This window comes from Cebus imitator, unplaced genomic scaffold (assembly GCF_001604975.1).
Source record: "Cebus imitator isolate Cc_AM_T3 unplaced genomic scaffold, Cebus_imitator-1.0 Scaffold7, whole genome shotgun sequence".
NCBI classification, from domain to species: Eukaryota; Metazoa; Chordata; class Mammalia; order Primates; family Cebidae; genus Cebus; species Cebus imitator.
Window position 1 is genome coordinate 12,983,991 of NW_016107322.1, and position 17,459 is coordinate 13,001,449.

At 35.4% G+C, this 17,459-nt stretch overlaps 1 protein-coding gene across 1 annotated transcript in view; it reads right to left on the reverse strand.

Moving 5' to 3' along the window:
* The window catches only part of GBE1 (1,4-alpha-glucan branching enzyme 1), a 265,023-nt gene that overhangs the window by 172,426 nt on the left and 75,138 nt on the right, over nucleotides 1–17,459 (reverse strand). Inside the window, exon 3 of the mRNA XM_017540010.2 lies at nucleotides 5,521–5,636. Coding sequence (XP_017395499.1) covers nucleotides 5,521–5,636 — 116 coding nt within the window. The remainder of the gene's footprint in view (nucleotides 1–5,520; nucleotides 5,637–17,459) is intronic.

A 17,459-nucleotide genomic window follows, 5' to 3' on the forward strand; every position in this document is an offset into this window, starting at 1 on the left:
GACTGCAAACTAAAAGAGCACAGGGTAGCACACGCTCATTGGGACTTCATAAACTGTAAACATCCACACTAGACACTGCTGTGGGGTCGGAGCAACACAGCCTGCCCATCTGCATGCTCCCCTGGAGGTTTGAGCAGATGGGCACTGAAGAAGCGAACCACATTCCCATCACACACCCTGTAAGGGGAAGAAGGAAACCTTTCTGATCTCAATGCCATCATTAATTAGTTCATGACACTAATAATTTCTATTTGTACCTTCCTATATATAATTATGTGCACATTCGGAATCTGCTTTTTCATGAGAAATAATCATAAAAAGGGGCTGTGTATGGGGGAAAAAATATTTCTCCCTGCATTTGGTTCCAAAATTCAAATTTTAAAATTTATTTTTTACAAGCAGAGTTTATACAGTTTATCATGCAAAAAGAAACAGAAGTTGGCAATATCTAGGAATGCTTGGGGCTGAGAGGATGAAGAGGAGAGTTTTTGAACCAAGATGAGAAGCAGTGCTCTTTTTATGAAAAATAAGAACATAATTTGATTTAACCTAGGTCATCATTTCAGAAGAACACAACACATTTGGAATATCAGAAAGTTTGGAATCAAAGTAAGTTTGAGAGAAGAAGATTCAAACATACTTTAGAATTAAAGTAAGTTTGAGAGAGGAATAATGTTCATATGAGAAAAAGCTAGAGGCAGTACCTGACTTGGAGGTCTAAAGAATGTTAAGGGAAGGGCAGAGCCTGGAAAATTAAACGGCAGAAATAGAAAGCATGAATGTGTCACACACACACACAAAAAAAAATGCCCGCACTATGAAGACAAGTAGTATAGGTACGACCAAACCTGAGAGCAGCTGGGCCTAAAATGCACCAATATTTTGAAATGAAAAAGAAAACCAATAAAATTTCTTCAGATGTTAAAATTATTTTTATATAATAACTCATTAATTTTAAAATGAACTCAAGTCTCAGGATCAAATGGAAAAAGTTGCTGCTCGGCTGAGAACAGTATGTTCATGAGATAGCTTATAGTTGTAGTCACCTGAACAGAAACTTGCAAAAATTACCCACTGTAATTATTATTTCATTATTATTATCACTTCAAACCTCTCAACATGACTATAAATATGACTTCTTAAGTCAATGACACAGAATTAATTGGCAATCACAAACTAACCGCATTTAGCATAATGATAGAGTAAACCCTGTTTAATATAAATATGCAAATGTCAATGGCATTGTTATTTAGAAAGGCAACAAACAAAAGCCATCATCTGTATATTCTACAATTTATATTTTTTATTTTACACATAAATATAAAATTATAAATTGTAATTTAGAATTACATTCTAATTTGTATATGAAATAAAGCCTATTCTGAATTTTTTAATTCAAAGGAAGATTGCAACAGCATTTCAAAATAGTAATACATATTTATATATACACCCATATATTCACAGATATTATTATACTATATCCATTTAATTTCTGTAGGTCGAAATGGTGTTTTTAACCTCTTATAAATGCTGATTAAATAAGTTATTTAAGTAATTTATGAAAATTACCAGATTAATACTAGACATGAGACTTGTTAACGTAAAATAACCTACTGTTAACTCTTGTAAACCCTTTCTTTTATTATATGTAAGTCGTCTTCTTGGGATATGTTAATGGTTAATTTTTAATTTTAAATCTGAAACACTTCTCCTTTATAATCTATAGACAAAGCTTCAAAGGAGTACACAATAAAAACAAAAACCATATCCAGCAAAATATGCAAAACTGTTGAACAATTTACAGGGTAAATGCAGGCCCAAATGCAGGCAGCAGGGAGGGTAGAAAATGAACATTTTGTTCTTCTTAACAGTGGTAATGAAGGTGGAGCCCTGATTTTAATGCCTCAATAAAGCATAAAGTTGTTCTAAAATTATGTTAGCTATCATAAGAAAGAGACTTGAGGCTGGGCACAGTGGCTCACACCTATAATCCCAGCATTTTGGGAGGCCAAGGTGGGTGGATCACAAGGTCAAGAGATTGAGACCATCCCGGTCAACATGGTGAAACCCAGTCTCCACTAAAAATACAAAAAATTAGCTGGGCATGGTGGCACACACATGTAGTCCCAACTACTAGGGAGGCTGAGACAGGAGAATTGCTTGAACCCAGGAGGCAGAGGTTCTGGTGAGCCAAGATCGCCCCACTGCACTCCAGCCTGGGTAACAAGAGCAAAACTCCATCTAAAAAAAAAAAAAAGGAAAAAAAAGAAACAGACTTGAGTGATCCAGAATAAATACATTAATACATTTTGTTTCTTTTTATAATAGTAATTCATGTCAAAGAAGAATGCTTAGCCAGAATAAATGTTAGTTTATGCCTTGCAGACATCACTCTATTAATAATGGGTATGGTCTTGAATCAAGTAACTAAATAATGATGTACCTTTTAAGATTTGCTTGATATTTTAGGAGGGATGAATCAAACTGAAGATGCATAGGCATAGTATAATCATACTTTTATGATAATAAAAAGCATATAAATATAGAAAGGCAGAGGAGAAGGACAAGGACAGTTTATAAATGCCTAAAAACAGATTAGGAAGAATACCCATAAAATCTATTAAGAGTGGATGATAGCCTGGACGGCCAGGCCATTAATGATTATAAGAAGGGCTACTTTTCTTTCCATATTTTTAAATTAAGTTCTATTTTTAAATAGACACTATGCATCACACTGCATAATTATAGAAAAAGTAAAACTGGCTCTCTTCAAGTAAAAATAAAGGCATTTCGAATATCAAAATAAGTTTTCCTGTGTTGAAACATATGTCAAATGTCCTTTATTTCCTTGAGCAGTGGTTTGTCTAAAGAAATATACATGTGCACATACATATATAAGAAAGCTTAGCTTTTTATTAATGTCAAAAATTTCCAAGAAAAAACTATACCAGAGAAAAATATTGTTTTTAAATCTGTAAGCTCAAGAAATTATGTAAACTGAAAATTTGAAAAGAACAATTTAAACTCAATCAAAATGCCATGCCTCTACTTTCCAAAAGAGGGAGCTATAACTCCACTGCCACAATCATCAATTTGATACATAAATGATCTATTCAAATACACAACTTATCAAGAAAATAATTTTAAGGGAAAACTCTAAATTATGTGTTTATTTTAGCCATATGATTTTAATTGCCTAAAAAGCACAGTTAGATCTATGAAAAATATCACGATCTACAATAATAAAATGGAAACTGTTCCAACTCCTTTGCCGAGAGCTCAATTGTAGAATAAAAATGTGACAAAAGACTTATAGTATTTAGATTTTGAAAAATAGATTTAGATATGACAGATATCAGTTCCTAAAATTTGTTCTGATTATTATTTGAAAATTAAAATGTAGTATTATTCTGAACTAGAGACAGAATGCTACCCATTTCTTACAATGATTATTAATTTTCTTGTATTTCCTTGAGCAGTGGTTTGTTGCTCTCCTTGAAGAGGTCCTTCATATCCCTTGTTAGCTGTACTTCTAGGTATTTTATTCCCTTTGTAACAATTATGAATGGGACTTCATTTATGATTTGGCTCTCTGCTTGTCTATTGTTGGTGTAAAGGAATGCTTGTGATTTTCACACATTGATTTTATATCCTGAGACTTTGCTGAAGTTGCTTATCAGCTAAAGGAGTTTTCAGGCTGAGATGATGAGGTTTTGTAAATATAGAAACATGTCATCTGCAAACAGAGACAATTTGATTGCCTTTCTTTCTATTTGAATACCCTTTATTTCTTTCTCTTGCCTGACTGCCCTGGCTAGAACTTCCAACACTATGTTGAATAGGAGTGGTGAGAGAAGGCATCCTTGTCTGGTGCCGATTTTCAAAGGGAATGCTTCCAGCTTTTGCTCATTCAATATGATATTAGCTGTGAGTCTGTCATAAATAGCTCTTTCTACTTTGAGGTATGTTTCATCAATGACTATTTTATTGAGAGTTTTTAACAAGAAGGGATGTTGAACTTTATCAAAGGTCTCTTCTGCATCTACTGAGATAACCAAGTGGTTTTTGTCTTTGTTCCTATTTACATGATGGATTACATTTATTGATTTGCATATATTGAACCAGCCTTGCATCCCAGGTATGAAGCCAGCTTGATCATGATGGATAAGTTGTTGTTGTTGTTGACACGGAATCTCACACTGTTGCCCAGGCTGGAGTGCAATGGTATGATCTTGGCTGACTGCAACCTCCACCTCCCGGGTTCAAGGGATTCTCTTGCCTCAGCCTCCCAAGTAGCTTTTAGTGTTCTTAGTGTTCTTAGTAGAGATGGGTTTCACTATATTGGCCAGGCTTGTCTTGAACTCCTGACCTCGTGATCCAGCTGTCCCAGCCTCTCAAAGTGCTAGTATTATAGGCATAAGCTACTACGCCCAGCTAGATAAGCTTTTTTGGTGTGCTACTGGATTTGGATTGCCAGTATTTTATTAAGGACTTTCGCATCAATGATCATCAGAAAAATTAGTCTACTATAAAGACACATGCACACATATGTTTATTGCAGCACTATTTATAACAGCAAAGATGTGGAACCAACCCAAATGCCCAACAATGATATACTGGATAAAGAAAATGTGGTCTACATATACCATGGAATACTATGCAGCCATAAAAAGGAACGAGATCACATCCTTTGCAGGGACATAGATGAAGCTGGAAGCCATCATCCTCAGCAAACTAATACAGAACAGAAAACCAAATACCACATGTTCTCATTCATAAGTGGAAGCTGAGTGATGAGAACAGGTGGACACAGGGAGGAGAACATCACATACAAGGGCCTGTTGTGGGGTAGGAGTGAGGGGTGGGAACTTACAGGACGGGTCAATAGGTGCAGCAAACCACCATGGCACAAATATACCTATGTACCAAACCCGCGTCGTAGACCTTGAATGCAGAACCACAAAGCAGTGGGAGAGTAGAGAACACTCAGCCTGCCTCCAACAGCAAGACCCCTGGGCTAATTCAGGTGGCTTTATCAAAGAAGAATACGATAAACAAGACCGCACCACCACCATGTCAGAGGCCAGGAAGAGAAAGCACCAGAAGAAGCAGTCCACAAAATGCCCAAGCATCCAGCACAGCATCCACTCCCACATCAACTTCATCTGACCATTTTACAGATAAAACTCCTCTCTATATTGGCTTCATTTTTCCATTAAACTTTCTGTTTTTCAATCTAAAGTTTTATAATTACTCAAATTCACCTTTAATATGTCATTTCTTATATAAAGTTTCTAAACTTGTGATGATAATACATCTAAGTTTGGTACCTTATCAGTCAACAAGTCTAATGTAACCCTTTTCAACCTAAGACCTTCTCCTAAATTTCCCTCTATACATTTAGACTGTTTCTCCCACAATTATCATGCATCCGTTGTACATTCTAATGGTTTAAATCAAACTTTGCAAACAGGATAAAAAGCAAATAAGTTCAAGGAAAAATAGAAAGGAGCTAAGTACCTTTAATTTGGATCCATGAGGCACGAGTACAGATTTATTCTGCTTTGGTGGGATATACAGCTCCCATTTTCCATAATCCAGTTTTTTATATGGGTATGAAAATGGATTCCAACCATCTAAAATAAATAAAGAAAATCATTTAACAATAGCATGGTAGGACAAATCGTTAATGAATTTCAAGGAAAACATAATACATTACTTCACTTGCACGAAAAATCAGCTTGTCTAAAAATTTTTTTTCTAAAGTGTTAATCAAAATACTAGTGGTTTAGAAAAGGCAGGACATTCTTTATTTATAAAAAATGCATTTTAAAGTGTGCTTTTGCATTTTAAAATTAAATTAAGATTATAACATTTTCAACTGTGGTTTCAACTCTAATACTTCTGTCAATAAACAGAATGGAAAAGAAAATGATGGATCTTTTCCTAGAGAACACCATCAATAAAGAAAGATATTATGAACAAACAGAAATGTACATGCCATGGTAGGAAAATAATGAAAAACCATTAAAATCATATAATATTTACCAAACTTCATAATAGTGTGACAGAACTGACGTAATATCTAAAGAAATGCCTTAAGCAAGAAAGGTAGAGGGTTATATAAAGTACAGGAGGTACAGAAAAGGCGGAATGCAGAACCTGGAAGAAAGTAAAACAAACAGGAGCAGACTCACACACAGAGAACTTAACCTAGCATAGAGGAGGCATTAACATCCAGCGAGTAAAGGACACACTGTTTAATAAGTGGTGCTGGGACAACTGGTTACCCTTATGAAAATAAAATGAAATAGATCTCCACCTAATAATATGTCCCCAAATCATTTGAACATGGATTAATATTTATACATGACAGGCAGAACTATAAAATGCTTAGAAGAAAACACAGAGAAATATATTTACGATATTGGAGTATAAAAAGTTTTTCAAATAAAATATTTTTTAAAACCATAAAACTTTAAAACTGATAATTCTGACCATTAAAACTATAAACTTATCATCATAAATAGATGAATCAGTAGACAGGATGACAAGACAAGCTATAAATTGGAAGAATACATTTGTAATTAATATACCAAAATATATAGAGCAACAAAAATACATGAAGAACATTATAAGTCAATGAGAAAAAGAAAACAAACCAAGAGAAAAATTGTCAAAAAGTATATTCAGGAGAGAACATTGCAATGTTTATTGGAATGACCAATAGACAAATGTAATGATACTTAAGCTCACTGGCTAATCAGACAATCACAAATTAAAACAACAATAAGATACCATTTCACATTCAGGGGATTGACAAAAATTAAAAGTTTGAAAATATCTAGTCAGCAAACATATGAAACATTGCTAATGAGGGTATCACTGGTAAAAACAACTTGGCATCATATATGATGCCAAGATGAAGATATCTTAATCCCATAGCCCAACAATTCTATTCCTGGGAAATAGCTTAGAGAAATTCTCATAAATGTACACAAGAAGGCATTCAAAATTATTCACTAAAGAATCATTTGCAATAGCCAAAAAACTGGAAGCTATCAAAATTTAAATCAGCCACAATATGGGTAAAACCTTGCAGTGTAATTAATAACTGGATGCTATACAGTGGTATAAAACGAATTGATTAGAGTCTCAACATATGCAAATATCCCAAACACAAAAGTTAATCTTAGGTAGCTGGAAAGATGGCCGAATAGGAAAAGCTCCCATCTGTAGCTCCCTGTGAGAACAATGCAGAAGGCAGGTGATTTTTGCATTTCAAACTGAGGTACTCATCTCATTGGGACTGATTCCACAGTACAGCCCACAGAGGGTGAGTAGAAGCAGGGTGGGGCATCACCTCACCCAGGAAGCGCAAGGGGTCAAGGAACTCCCCCCACCAGCCAAGGGAAGCCGTGAGGGACTGTGCCATGAAGAATGGTGCACTCTGATCCAGATACCTCACTTTTTCCATGGTGTTTGCACCACAGACCAGGAGATTCCCTCGGGTGCCTATGCCACCAGGGCCCTGGGTTTCAACTACAAACCTGGGAGGCCATTTGACTGAGCTTCCTACAGGAGTTTCTTTTCATATCTCAATGGCACCTGGAACACTCGTGAGACAGAACTGTTCACTTTCCTGGAAAGGGGGCTGAAGCCAGGGAGCCAAGTGGTCTAGTTCAGCAGATCCCACCCCCACAGAGCCCACCAAGTTAAGATCCACTGGCTTGAAATTCTTGCTCCACAGCAGTCTGAAGTTGACCTGGGACACTCAAGCTTGGTAGGGGTAGGGGTGTCTGCCATTACTGAAACTTGAGTAGGTGGTTTTCCCCTCACAGCATAAACAAAGTCACCAGGAAGTTGGAATTGGATGGAGCCCACTAAAGCTCTGCAAAGCTGCTGTAGCCGGACTGCCTCTCTAGATTCCTCCTCTCTGGGCAGGGCATCTCTGAAAGAAAGGCAACAGCCCCAGCCAGGGGCTTATAGATGAAACACCCATCTCCCTGGGACAGCTCTGCACACAGCTTCAGCAGGCTTAAACTTTCCTGCCTGCAAGCTCTGAAAAGAGCAGTGGATCTCCCAGCACAGAGCACAAGCTCTGCTAAGGGACAGAATGCCTCCTCAAGTGAGTCCCTGACCCCCGTGTCTCTTGATGGGGAGACACCTCCCAGCAGGGATCAACAGACACCTCATACAGAGAAGTTCTGGCTGGCATCTGGTGGGTGCCCCTCTGTGACAAAGCTTTGAGAGGAAATAACAGGTAGTCAACTTTGCTGTTCTGTAGCCTCTGCTGGTGATACCCAGGCAAATAGGGTCTGGATTGGACCTCCAGCAAACTTTAGCAGACCTACAGCAGAGAGGCCTGACCATTAGAAGGAAAAATAACACCCAGAAAGGAATAGCATCAACATCAACAAAAAGGATATCCACATCAAAACCCCATTAGAAGATCATCACAACGAAGACCAAAGGTAGATAAATCCACGAAGATGAGGAAAAACCAGCACAAAAAGGGTGAAAATTCCAAAAACCAGAACACCTCTTCTCCAAAGGATCACACCTCCTAGCCAGCAAGGGAACAAAACTGGACAGATAATGAGTTTGACAAACTGACAGAAGTAGGCTTCAGAATGTGGGTAATAACAAATTCCTCTGAGCTAAAGGAGCATGTTCTAACCCAAGACAAGGAAGCTAAGAACCTTGGGAAAAGGTTAGACAAATTGCTAACTAGAATAAGCAGTTTAGAGAAGAACATAAATGACCTGATAGAGCTAAAAAACATAGCATGAGAACTTTGTGAAGCATACACAAATATAAATAGTCGAATCAATCAAGGGGACCAAAGGATATCAGAGACTGAAGATCAACTTAATGAAATAAAGTGTAAATGAAAGACTAGAGAAAAAAAACATGAAAAGGAACAAACAAAACTTCCAAGAAATATGTGACTACGTGAAAAGACCAAACCTGTGTTGGACTGATGTACCTGAAGGTGACAGGGAGAATGGAACCAAGATGGAAAACACTCTTCAGGATATTTTCCAGGAGAATTTCCCCAACCTAGCAAGAGAGGCCAACATTCAAATTCAGTAAATACAGAAAACATCACAAAGATACTCCTCAAGAAGAGCAACACCAAGACACAAAATCATTAGATTCATCAAGGTTGAAATGAAGGAAAAAATGTTAAGGGCAGTGAAAGAGAAAGGTCGGGTTAACCACAAAGGAAAGCCCATCAAACTAACAGCAGATCTCTCTGTAGAAACCCTATGAGCCAGAAGAGAGTGAGGCCAATATTCAACATTCTTAAAGAAAAAAATTTCATATGCAGCCAAACCAAGCTTCATAAGTGGAAGAAACTTCATAAATGTAAAATCCTTTACAGACAAGCAAATGCTGAGAGATTTTGTTACATCCGGCCTGTCTTATAAGAGCTCACAAAGAAAGCACTAAATATGGAAAGGAAAAGCCAGTACTAGCCACTGTGAAAACATACCAAATTGTGAAGACTAACAATACTATGAAGAAACTTCATCAAATAATGGGAAAAATAACCAGCTAGAATCATAATGACAGGATCAATTTCATACACAATAATATTAACCTTAAATAAGCTAAATGCCCCATTTAAAAGACACAGACTAGAAAATTGGACAGAGTCAACACTCATGGGTGTGCTGTATTCAGGAGGCCCATCTCACATGCAAAGACACACACAGGCTCAAAATAAAGGGATGGAGGAATATTTACCAAGCAAATGGAAAGCAAAAACAGCAGGAGTTGTAATTCTACTCTCTGATAAAACAGACTTTAAACCAACAAAAATCAAAACATACAAAGGAAAGCATTACATAATGGTAAAGGGATCAATGCAGCAAGAAGAGCTAACTATCCTAAATATATATGAACCTAAAACAGGAGCACCTAGATTTATAAAGCAAGTTCTTAGAGAACTACAAAGAGACTTAGATTCCCACACAATAATAGTGGAGAGTTTAACAACCCACTGTCAAGGTTAGAGCAACAAGACAGAAAATTAACAAGGATATAAAACTCCAAAAGCACGTGCTGATTATTTGTAATTATACATTGTGATTTTTTTTTTCTCAGCATCTTCCAGAGTTTCATTTTAAATATATCCCTACTCCTCATACGAACTCAGGTGCTGGCTTTCACTGTAGGTACTCTTTTCTTGCCAAACACAAATCTTTAAAGCAAGACTTAGAAAATCTTCACATATGTCCCCCCACCCAAAAACACCCAGTACATTAGCCTTCATAAGCTATGTAGAGCAGACTAAAGATTTTGTATGGGAGAGAAAGAAAAAGGTTTGCAAGCATATATGTATGAAACCACTTAAGACCTATCCATTAGTCATTTTTCTCTCTAAATAAATCCCTCTTCAGCTACCACACTATCAGTTTTTCAATCTCCTTTGACTCTTTCTCCAATCATTGCTAAGCCCAAATTCTCCTCCCTCTCATTCCTTTATTAGTGTTTTTTTGTTCCATTTAAAACACGGGCACCAACCAAAATACCCACTTCTACCATACTGTATCATACAAAGAAATGTTTCCAATAAAACCAGTTCCTCTCTGAGTTTCTCAAAATATCTAATAAAAACATCTTTACTCCACAGAATACACATATCTCAATGTCCAGAAACAAAATAATCAGAAAAATCATTGGATTTGGATCTGTGCTTATAAACGTAACATTAAACACTTAGCTAAGAAAGAAGGAAAAATCATTAAGGTGTATCCAGGAATGATTGCAGGAACCAATCATGGAAGCACACAATTAAAAATAAATACATAAAATTAAATATCAAATTATTGTTATAAAAATACTGAAAATTGATTTTCAGTAAAATTTGATTTAGAAAAACACAGAAGGCAAAGTAATATAAATTGATAAAAACATTTTTCAGAAATGCATGTCTTGTGAAATACATCATGTGACTTTACTATGGAATATAATTGAAAATAAAGCAATAATATTGATAATAATAAATAGTACCAAGCCATATCAGAGACTATCTATAGAACATATTTATAAAAAATTAGGTTACTTGAACTTTTTAAATTTAATTCCATATATCTTATGCTGAGTACACAAGATAGAATTAATTTAATTATGTAATGCAAAGAATTTGCATTGCTATGCATTGCTATGCAGACCTGAGGATGGAAACAAACATGACTCTTCACCATGTGTAACAATCATTTGCTTCTCTACCAAGCACAGAACTTCATATGGAACTAGAAAGGTCTAGGTCAGTGGTTCTCAAAAACTATAGCTCACGTGAGAATCGTCATGGATTTGTTAAAATACAGATTGCTGGGCCCCAATCCCAGAGTTTTTTATTCAGATCTCTGGTGAGGCCCAATAATTTGCATTTCTAAAAAGGTTATAGGTGATGTAGATGCCAATGGCCTAGGACTACACCTGCCCTGGTTAAATTGGTATGTTTGCGTATTCTCTACTTACCGTTTTGTGAGTAATTTTCTAGATGAAGTTAAACTAAAAGGCTATCAAATAATAAATCAACAGGCCAAGGGAATTCTGAAATCGAAAATGCCATAAATAATCCTTTGGGGCAAGTATTGCTCACATGAAATACTGGATTTAAAATTTAGGATTGACTGGGGTTGTAAAGCCCAGGAAAGATAACCAGTGAGAATCAAATTAAACGCACGATCTCAGAGATCAAGGAAAAATGTATTCTTGTGAGGGAACAGAAAAGACAATCCAAACATGAAAAGACAATATAAATTAAAACCATTACTGAATACACCATTATTAGAGAATATTTTCTATAATATTCACACAAAAACATTGCTTGGTTAAAAAGTATAAGCAACTGAAACAAATGAAGAAAAATGTAAAGGTTTATTTTTCCCATAGAAAAGTGATATTAAACCTTTTAAATGCTAGCAATATTAACTCATATTTCTGTCTACTCTTCATTATCTACCATAACCTAGATATTGCTAAGTTCAAGCTTAGGCACCACACAAACAACGTGTGCTTATTATTTCAGTTTTGGCAACATTTTAAGAACATGTTTCCTACTTGTAAAAATTATTTTATTACAACATTTGCTGTAAATGTGATGTTTATCAAGGAAAGAAAACCTGACATGTTTTTTTTTTAATAATAAAATGTTAAAATTTATTAAAAATGTAAACAAATAAAGACCATATAGGCACTATTTACAATTGAGAGAAATATAAACAAATATAAAGACCTTTAGGATGATCCACTTTCACTTAATGAATAGTAAATATATTTTCTGTTTCTTATGATTTCCTTAATAACATTTTCTTTTCTATAGCTTATTTAGTTGTAAGAGCAAAGTATATAATACATATAACATATAAAATACATGCTAATCAACTGTATGTTACTGGTAAGGCTTCTCATCAACAGGAGGCTATTAGTAGTTAAGTTTTTGGGGAGTCAAAATTTAAACCCAGATTTTTTAGTATGTGGGGAGTAGGCACACCCAGCCCCCAGAGTGTCCACAGATCACTTATATAGTCTTGGAGCAACATTTAGGAACATCCAAGAATGGAGAAAGGATTCTGATACTCATATGCTTGTCTAGTTTCTCTTGATAGAAACTTTTGGAGTGGCATATTAATGTTTTTGTTTAGATTGTGACAAAGTGGCATTACTGGAGTCAAGCATATTTTAACTTGCAGTCTTAAGTCTGGAATAAAGATAGATTTCAATCATAAAGTAAAATATTTCTAGGAATCACTTGGCAATTAATATGTACTAATTACTCTTTTAAAATAGGAAATATAATGTATATAAACATAGTATTTGAATATCTCTTACTAAAGTAGGCCTTATAGAGTTAATTTACAATAATTAAACTTTTTTGGCCTTCTGTATTTTTTCTTTCTTTCTATTATACTTAACTTCTGGGCTATATGTGCAGAATCAGCAGGTTTCTTACATAGGTAAACATGTGACCTGAAGGAAAATCTGACATATTTCCAATGCAAACATTTTAATAGTATTTTATTATTAACAGACTTAAATTCATCATATCTGATAATGCAAATGATTCTATTTGTCCATAGACTCAAAACAAACAGACAAAATTTAAATTGAGATATGGAAAAGAAACAAAGTTGATGCACAGTTTAATATGAACTGCAAACACACATTCGGCAAAGGTGATCAAACATTAACTAAGGTCACTGCATCAAGCACACAAATGCTATGTTTATCTCATACCCAACAACCTTTCCTTTTCTAATGTACTAATCCCCACATAAAATTCTCAAATGTCAGCCTCCTTCAAATATTCCCAAACTCTCTGATTCACAGTGGAGTACTACTCGTCATCAGCACTTAGCCACTTCATTTCTGTAGCATTTTTGAGTTTAATACAAACTTTCCTTATACATGGCTGAAATGGTTCCAATTTAGTACGTAGGGCCTTCCATTTTTCAGGAATATTACAATGTGCTAAAGAGCTTGGTTTACACTTGGGCCCTGCCACACCCAGGCAAGCAGTGAGGCAAGATGCTGGGCAAATTCAACAAGTGAGGCTAACATAAAAAGGCAAATATAAAGTCAGTACTAGCCCACATGGCAGATATCAGTTCCATCCCATCTGAAAAGATATCCCTAGGTCAAAACAGTTGTTAAATATTTGGAATATCACCACTTTGGAGCAAAGAAACATCCTTCTTCACCATATGATGTCATTGAATTACTTTCTATCACGCAGAATTTATAAGAAATTATAATGCAAAGGCTTATAAAGATGAAAGCTTGGGGACTTTGCTTGTATCAAGGAAGAATCTTGTCATAAAGTACAGAGCTGAGATTTCCTATGGCATAGTTCTTGCCCAGGATTATGAGAGAACCACACAGTGTCAGGGGAGTAACGGACAGGAGTCCTTTCTGACATACAGCCCTGTGTTGTTTGATCTTCCCTCTTTCCCTCCAGGTAATTTTTCCTCCTCTCAGGTGGCCACCCTTGCTGGCATAGCCTACTATACACCTAGGCTATATTGTATAGCTTATTGCTTCTAGACTACAAGCCTGTAAGACATGTTATTATAATGAATACTGTAAGCAATTGTATCACAATGGTAAATATCTGAGTATTTAAACATTTAAAAGGTGCAGTCAAAACACAGTATTATAATCCTATGGGATCACCATTGCATATGCAGTCCCTCATTGACCAAAATGTCACGTAGCATATGACTAAGATCTAGACCTTCGCTTACTAAATTGTCATTTAAGGTATTTACAGAAGAAAAGAGTTTCATTACCAAAAAGCTATGGTTTTAAATAAAAATACCGGCGGGGCGCAGTGGCTCACACCTGTAATCCCAGCACTTTGAGAGGCCGAGGAGGGCAGATCACGAGGTCCAGTGATAGAGACCATCCTGGCCAACATGGTGAAACTCTGTCTCTACTAAAAATACAAAAAAATTAGCCAGGTATGGTGGCACACGCCTGTGGTCCCAGCTACTTGGGAGGCTGAGGTGGAAGAATCGCTCGAACCCAGGAGGCGGAGGTTGCAGTGAGCCGAGATTGCACCACTGCACTCTAGCCTGGTGACAGAGCAAGACTCCATCTCAAAAAATAATAATAAAATAAAATAAAAATATCTTTATTTCTAAAATAGTATTTACATTATGATACTTTCTATGTAACAAAGGGGATGATAAATGGATATACCTTGTTGCTTGTAATTTTAAATAAAATTAACTGTTTCATCAAGAAATAGTATTTATACTGTGATTCTTCTCATGTAAGAAAGGGAGTGATAAATAAATATTTTTGTTTATTTTTTCCAGAAGCATAAAATACAACAAATGAATAGAAATTATTCTGAATATGAGAAGGGAAAGCACAGATTAGTAGCCTTCTAGAATTGTACTCATTTACTTTGACTATAAAACCATGTAAATAATTCATAAAATTGGAAAATTTAATAAGTTAAAAAGAAGAAAAAATAAATCCAGAAAGTACAAATAAACTGAAATAAATTTACCTCACTGCTTATTAATAGTAACATATCAAGCAAACCTGGCTGTAAACTGAATACAGAAAAAGTATTCATAATTTTATTATATATGATAATAATAGTTATGTTACCCAAAACATCTACTGATAGTAGGAATTGCATACAAAAGTATTAATGATGAAATTGTACATTGCCTGAAATTTAGTTTAAATTATGAAAAATAAAACAATAACATACATTGAGAAAGGGAACAGATGAAACAACACTAGCAAAATATTGATAAGTGTCAAACCTGGGTGAAAAGAATATAGAACTTTATTATTCCACAGAGTCAAATATTTCTGTAATAAAAACTTAAAAATGAATGTTATGAGGTCTCTGTGCACAAAAACGTGTCCAAATCTCTTTTCTACCTATCAATTATAACAAGTGATATTATAAAGCACAGGGCATAAGGTTTAATATACTTATGGTTCTGAATACAGATTAACAAACTACTTTCTGGATAGGTAGTTTCAATTCATACTCCAATCAACAGGATATGAGGATGTTCAACTACCCATAACCTCATCAACACTGGGAATTATCATCTTAATAATAGGGCATACCTGCCTTGCTCAATCAGGGTTCACTAAGAGAGTTAAGCCCTAATGTTTTAAGAATCCATTGTATGCAATAAATTAACTTCCCTTCAGTGCACCTAGAATTGCATTAGTTATGTATAGTCCTTGGGAGAATTTGGAAAATAGGCACTCACATAATTTTCCACGTTCTGTGGATTAGATGCAGAAACTTTTATTACTGTTCTAGCTGTAAGCAATAGCTTTCGATACAGTTTTCATTTCTTTTCAAAACAGACTATCATTGTAACTTTGATTATTCTCTCCAATACTATTGTAATTTTGAAAAACTACATGATGGGTATATTTTCCCTAAGATTTTTTCATAATTTCTAGTTTTATTGAAATGAAGTTCATCAGGAGGCTTACTTTGTAGCTCGATACAGGGTCAACCAAACGATTTAGTTATTTACTAACCTATTTACTTGTAGAAGTAGAAACCATTCAATTATCTCAAAATAGATCTTATGGAGAACTCCAACATTAAAACCATGCAAAGCATGTAAAAGCAGAGCTGATCTGCTTGAAATGTGTCTATCTGGCAGTGCTTCCTCCTCATCTCTTACCCTCCCTCTTAGAGCCCACCACACAGAACTCAATTCTAAAAAGTGGTCCAGTGTATAATTTACCTTTGTAGATGTTCCATAGATCCTTGAAAATATGTAATTTCATTTGATTCAAATTCTCCATTTATTTTCACTATATTTGACCCATTGCAAGCTAAGAGTACATTAAATATACTACCACGACAAGTGGGTTTCAAAATTTATAAAGTTTCACACAATTCATGCCATCTATATTTGACCAAAAATAAATGTTATTTAGGACCTAAGGATAATGACATTTATCTTTGCTGTGACTTGCATTATTGAGCCTTTTTACCTAGTATTATGGACTGTGTAGCCCCCCAAAAAATTATGGTAAAATTCTAACCCCCAATGTGGTAATATTTGGAAATGGGGACTTTGAGAGAAAATTAAATCATGAGGGAAAGCCCTCATGAATGGGATTAGCACCTATATTAAAGGGACTCATGTGTCTATGGCCAAGTGGTTTTCACCAAAGATAACTAAGACCATTGAATGAGGGAAAGAATAGTGTTTTCAACCAATAGTTCAGGGACAACTGGATCTCCACATAGAAAAGAATAAATGTGTATTCCTGCCTCAAAGCACATAAAAAACTAACTCTGATTCGTGTCAGAACTAAAAGTAGAAAACATACAGCAATCTTTGTAATCTCTGTTCTTTAATATCACATCAAAAGTACAAGTAACAAATGAAAAAAATGATAAATTGGACATCTTCAAAATTAAAATTTTTGTATGTCAAAGGACACTATCAAGAAAGTGAAAAGATAGTCCACAGAATGGGAGAAAATATATGTATACATATTTTTTGAGACAAAGTCTCGCTCTGTCACCCAGGCAGGCTGGAGTGCAGTGGCATAATCTTGGCTCACTGACTGCAACCTCCACCTCCTGGGTTCAAGCAATTCTCCTGCCTCAGTTTCCTGAGTAGCTGGGACTACAGATGTGTGCCACCATGCCCAGCTAAATTCTTTATTTTTAGTAGAGACAAAGTTTCACTGTGTTATCCAGGATGGTCTCTATCTCCTAACCTCTTGATCCACCTGCCTCAGCCTCCCAAAGTGCTGGGATTAAAAACGTGAGCCACTGTGCCCATCTGGGAGAAAATATTTTCAAATCATATATTTGATGGGAGTATTGAATCTAGAATACATAAAGAATATTTAACAATTGAATTAAAAAGACAAACCAATTTTTAAAATGAGCAAAGGATCTGAATAGACTTTTTAACCAACAAGATGTA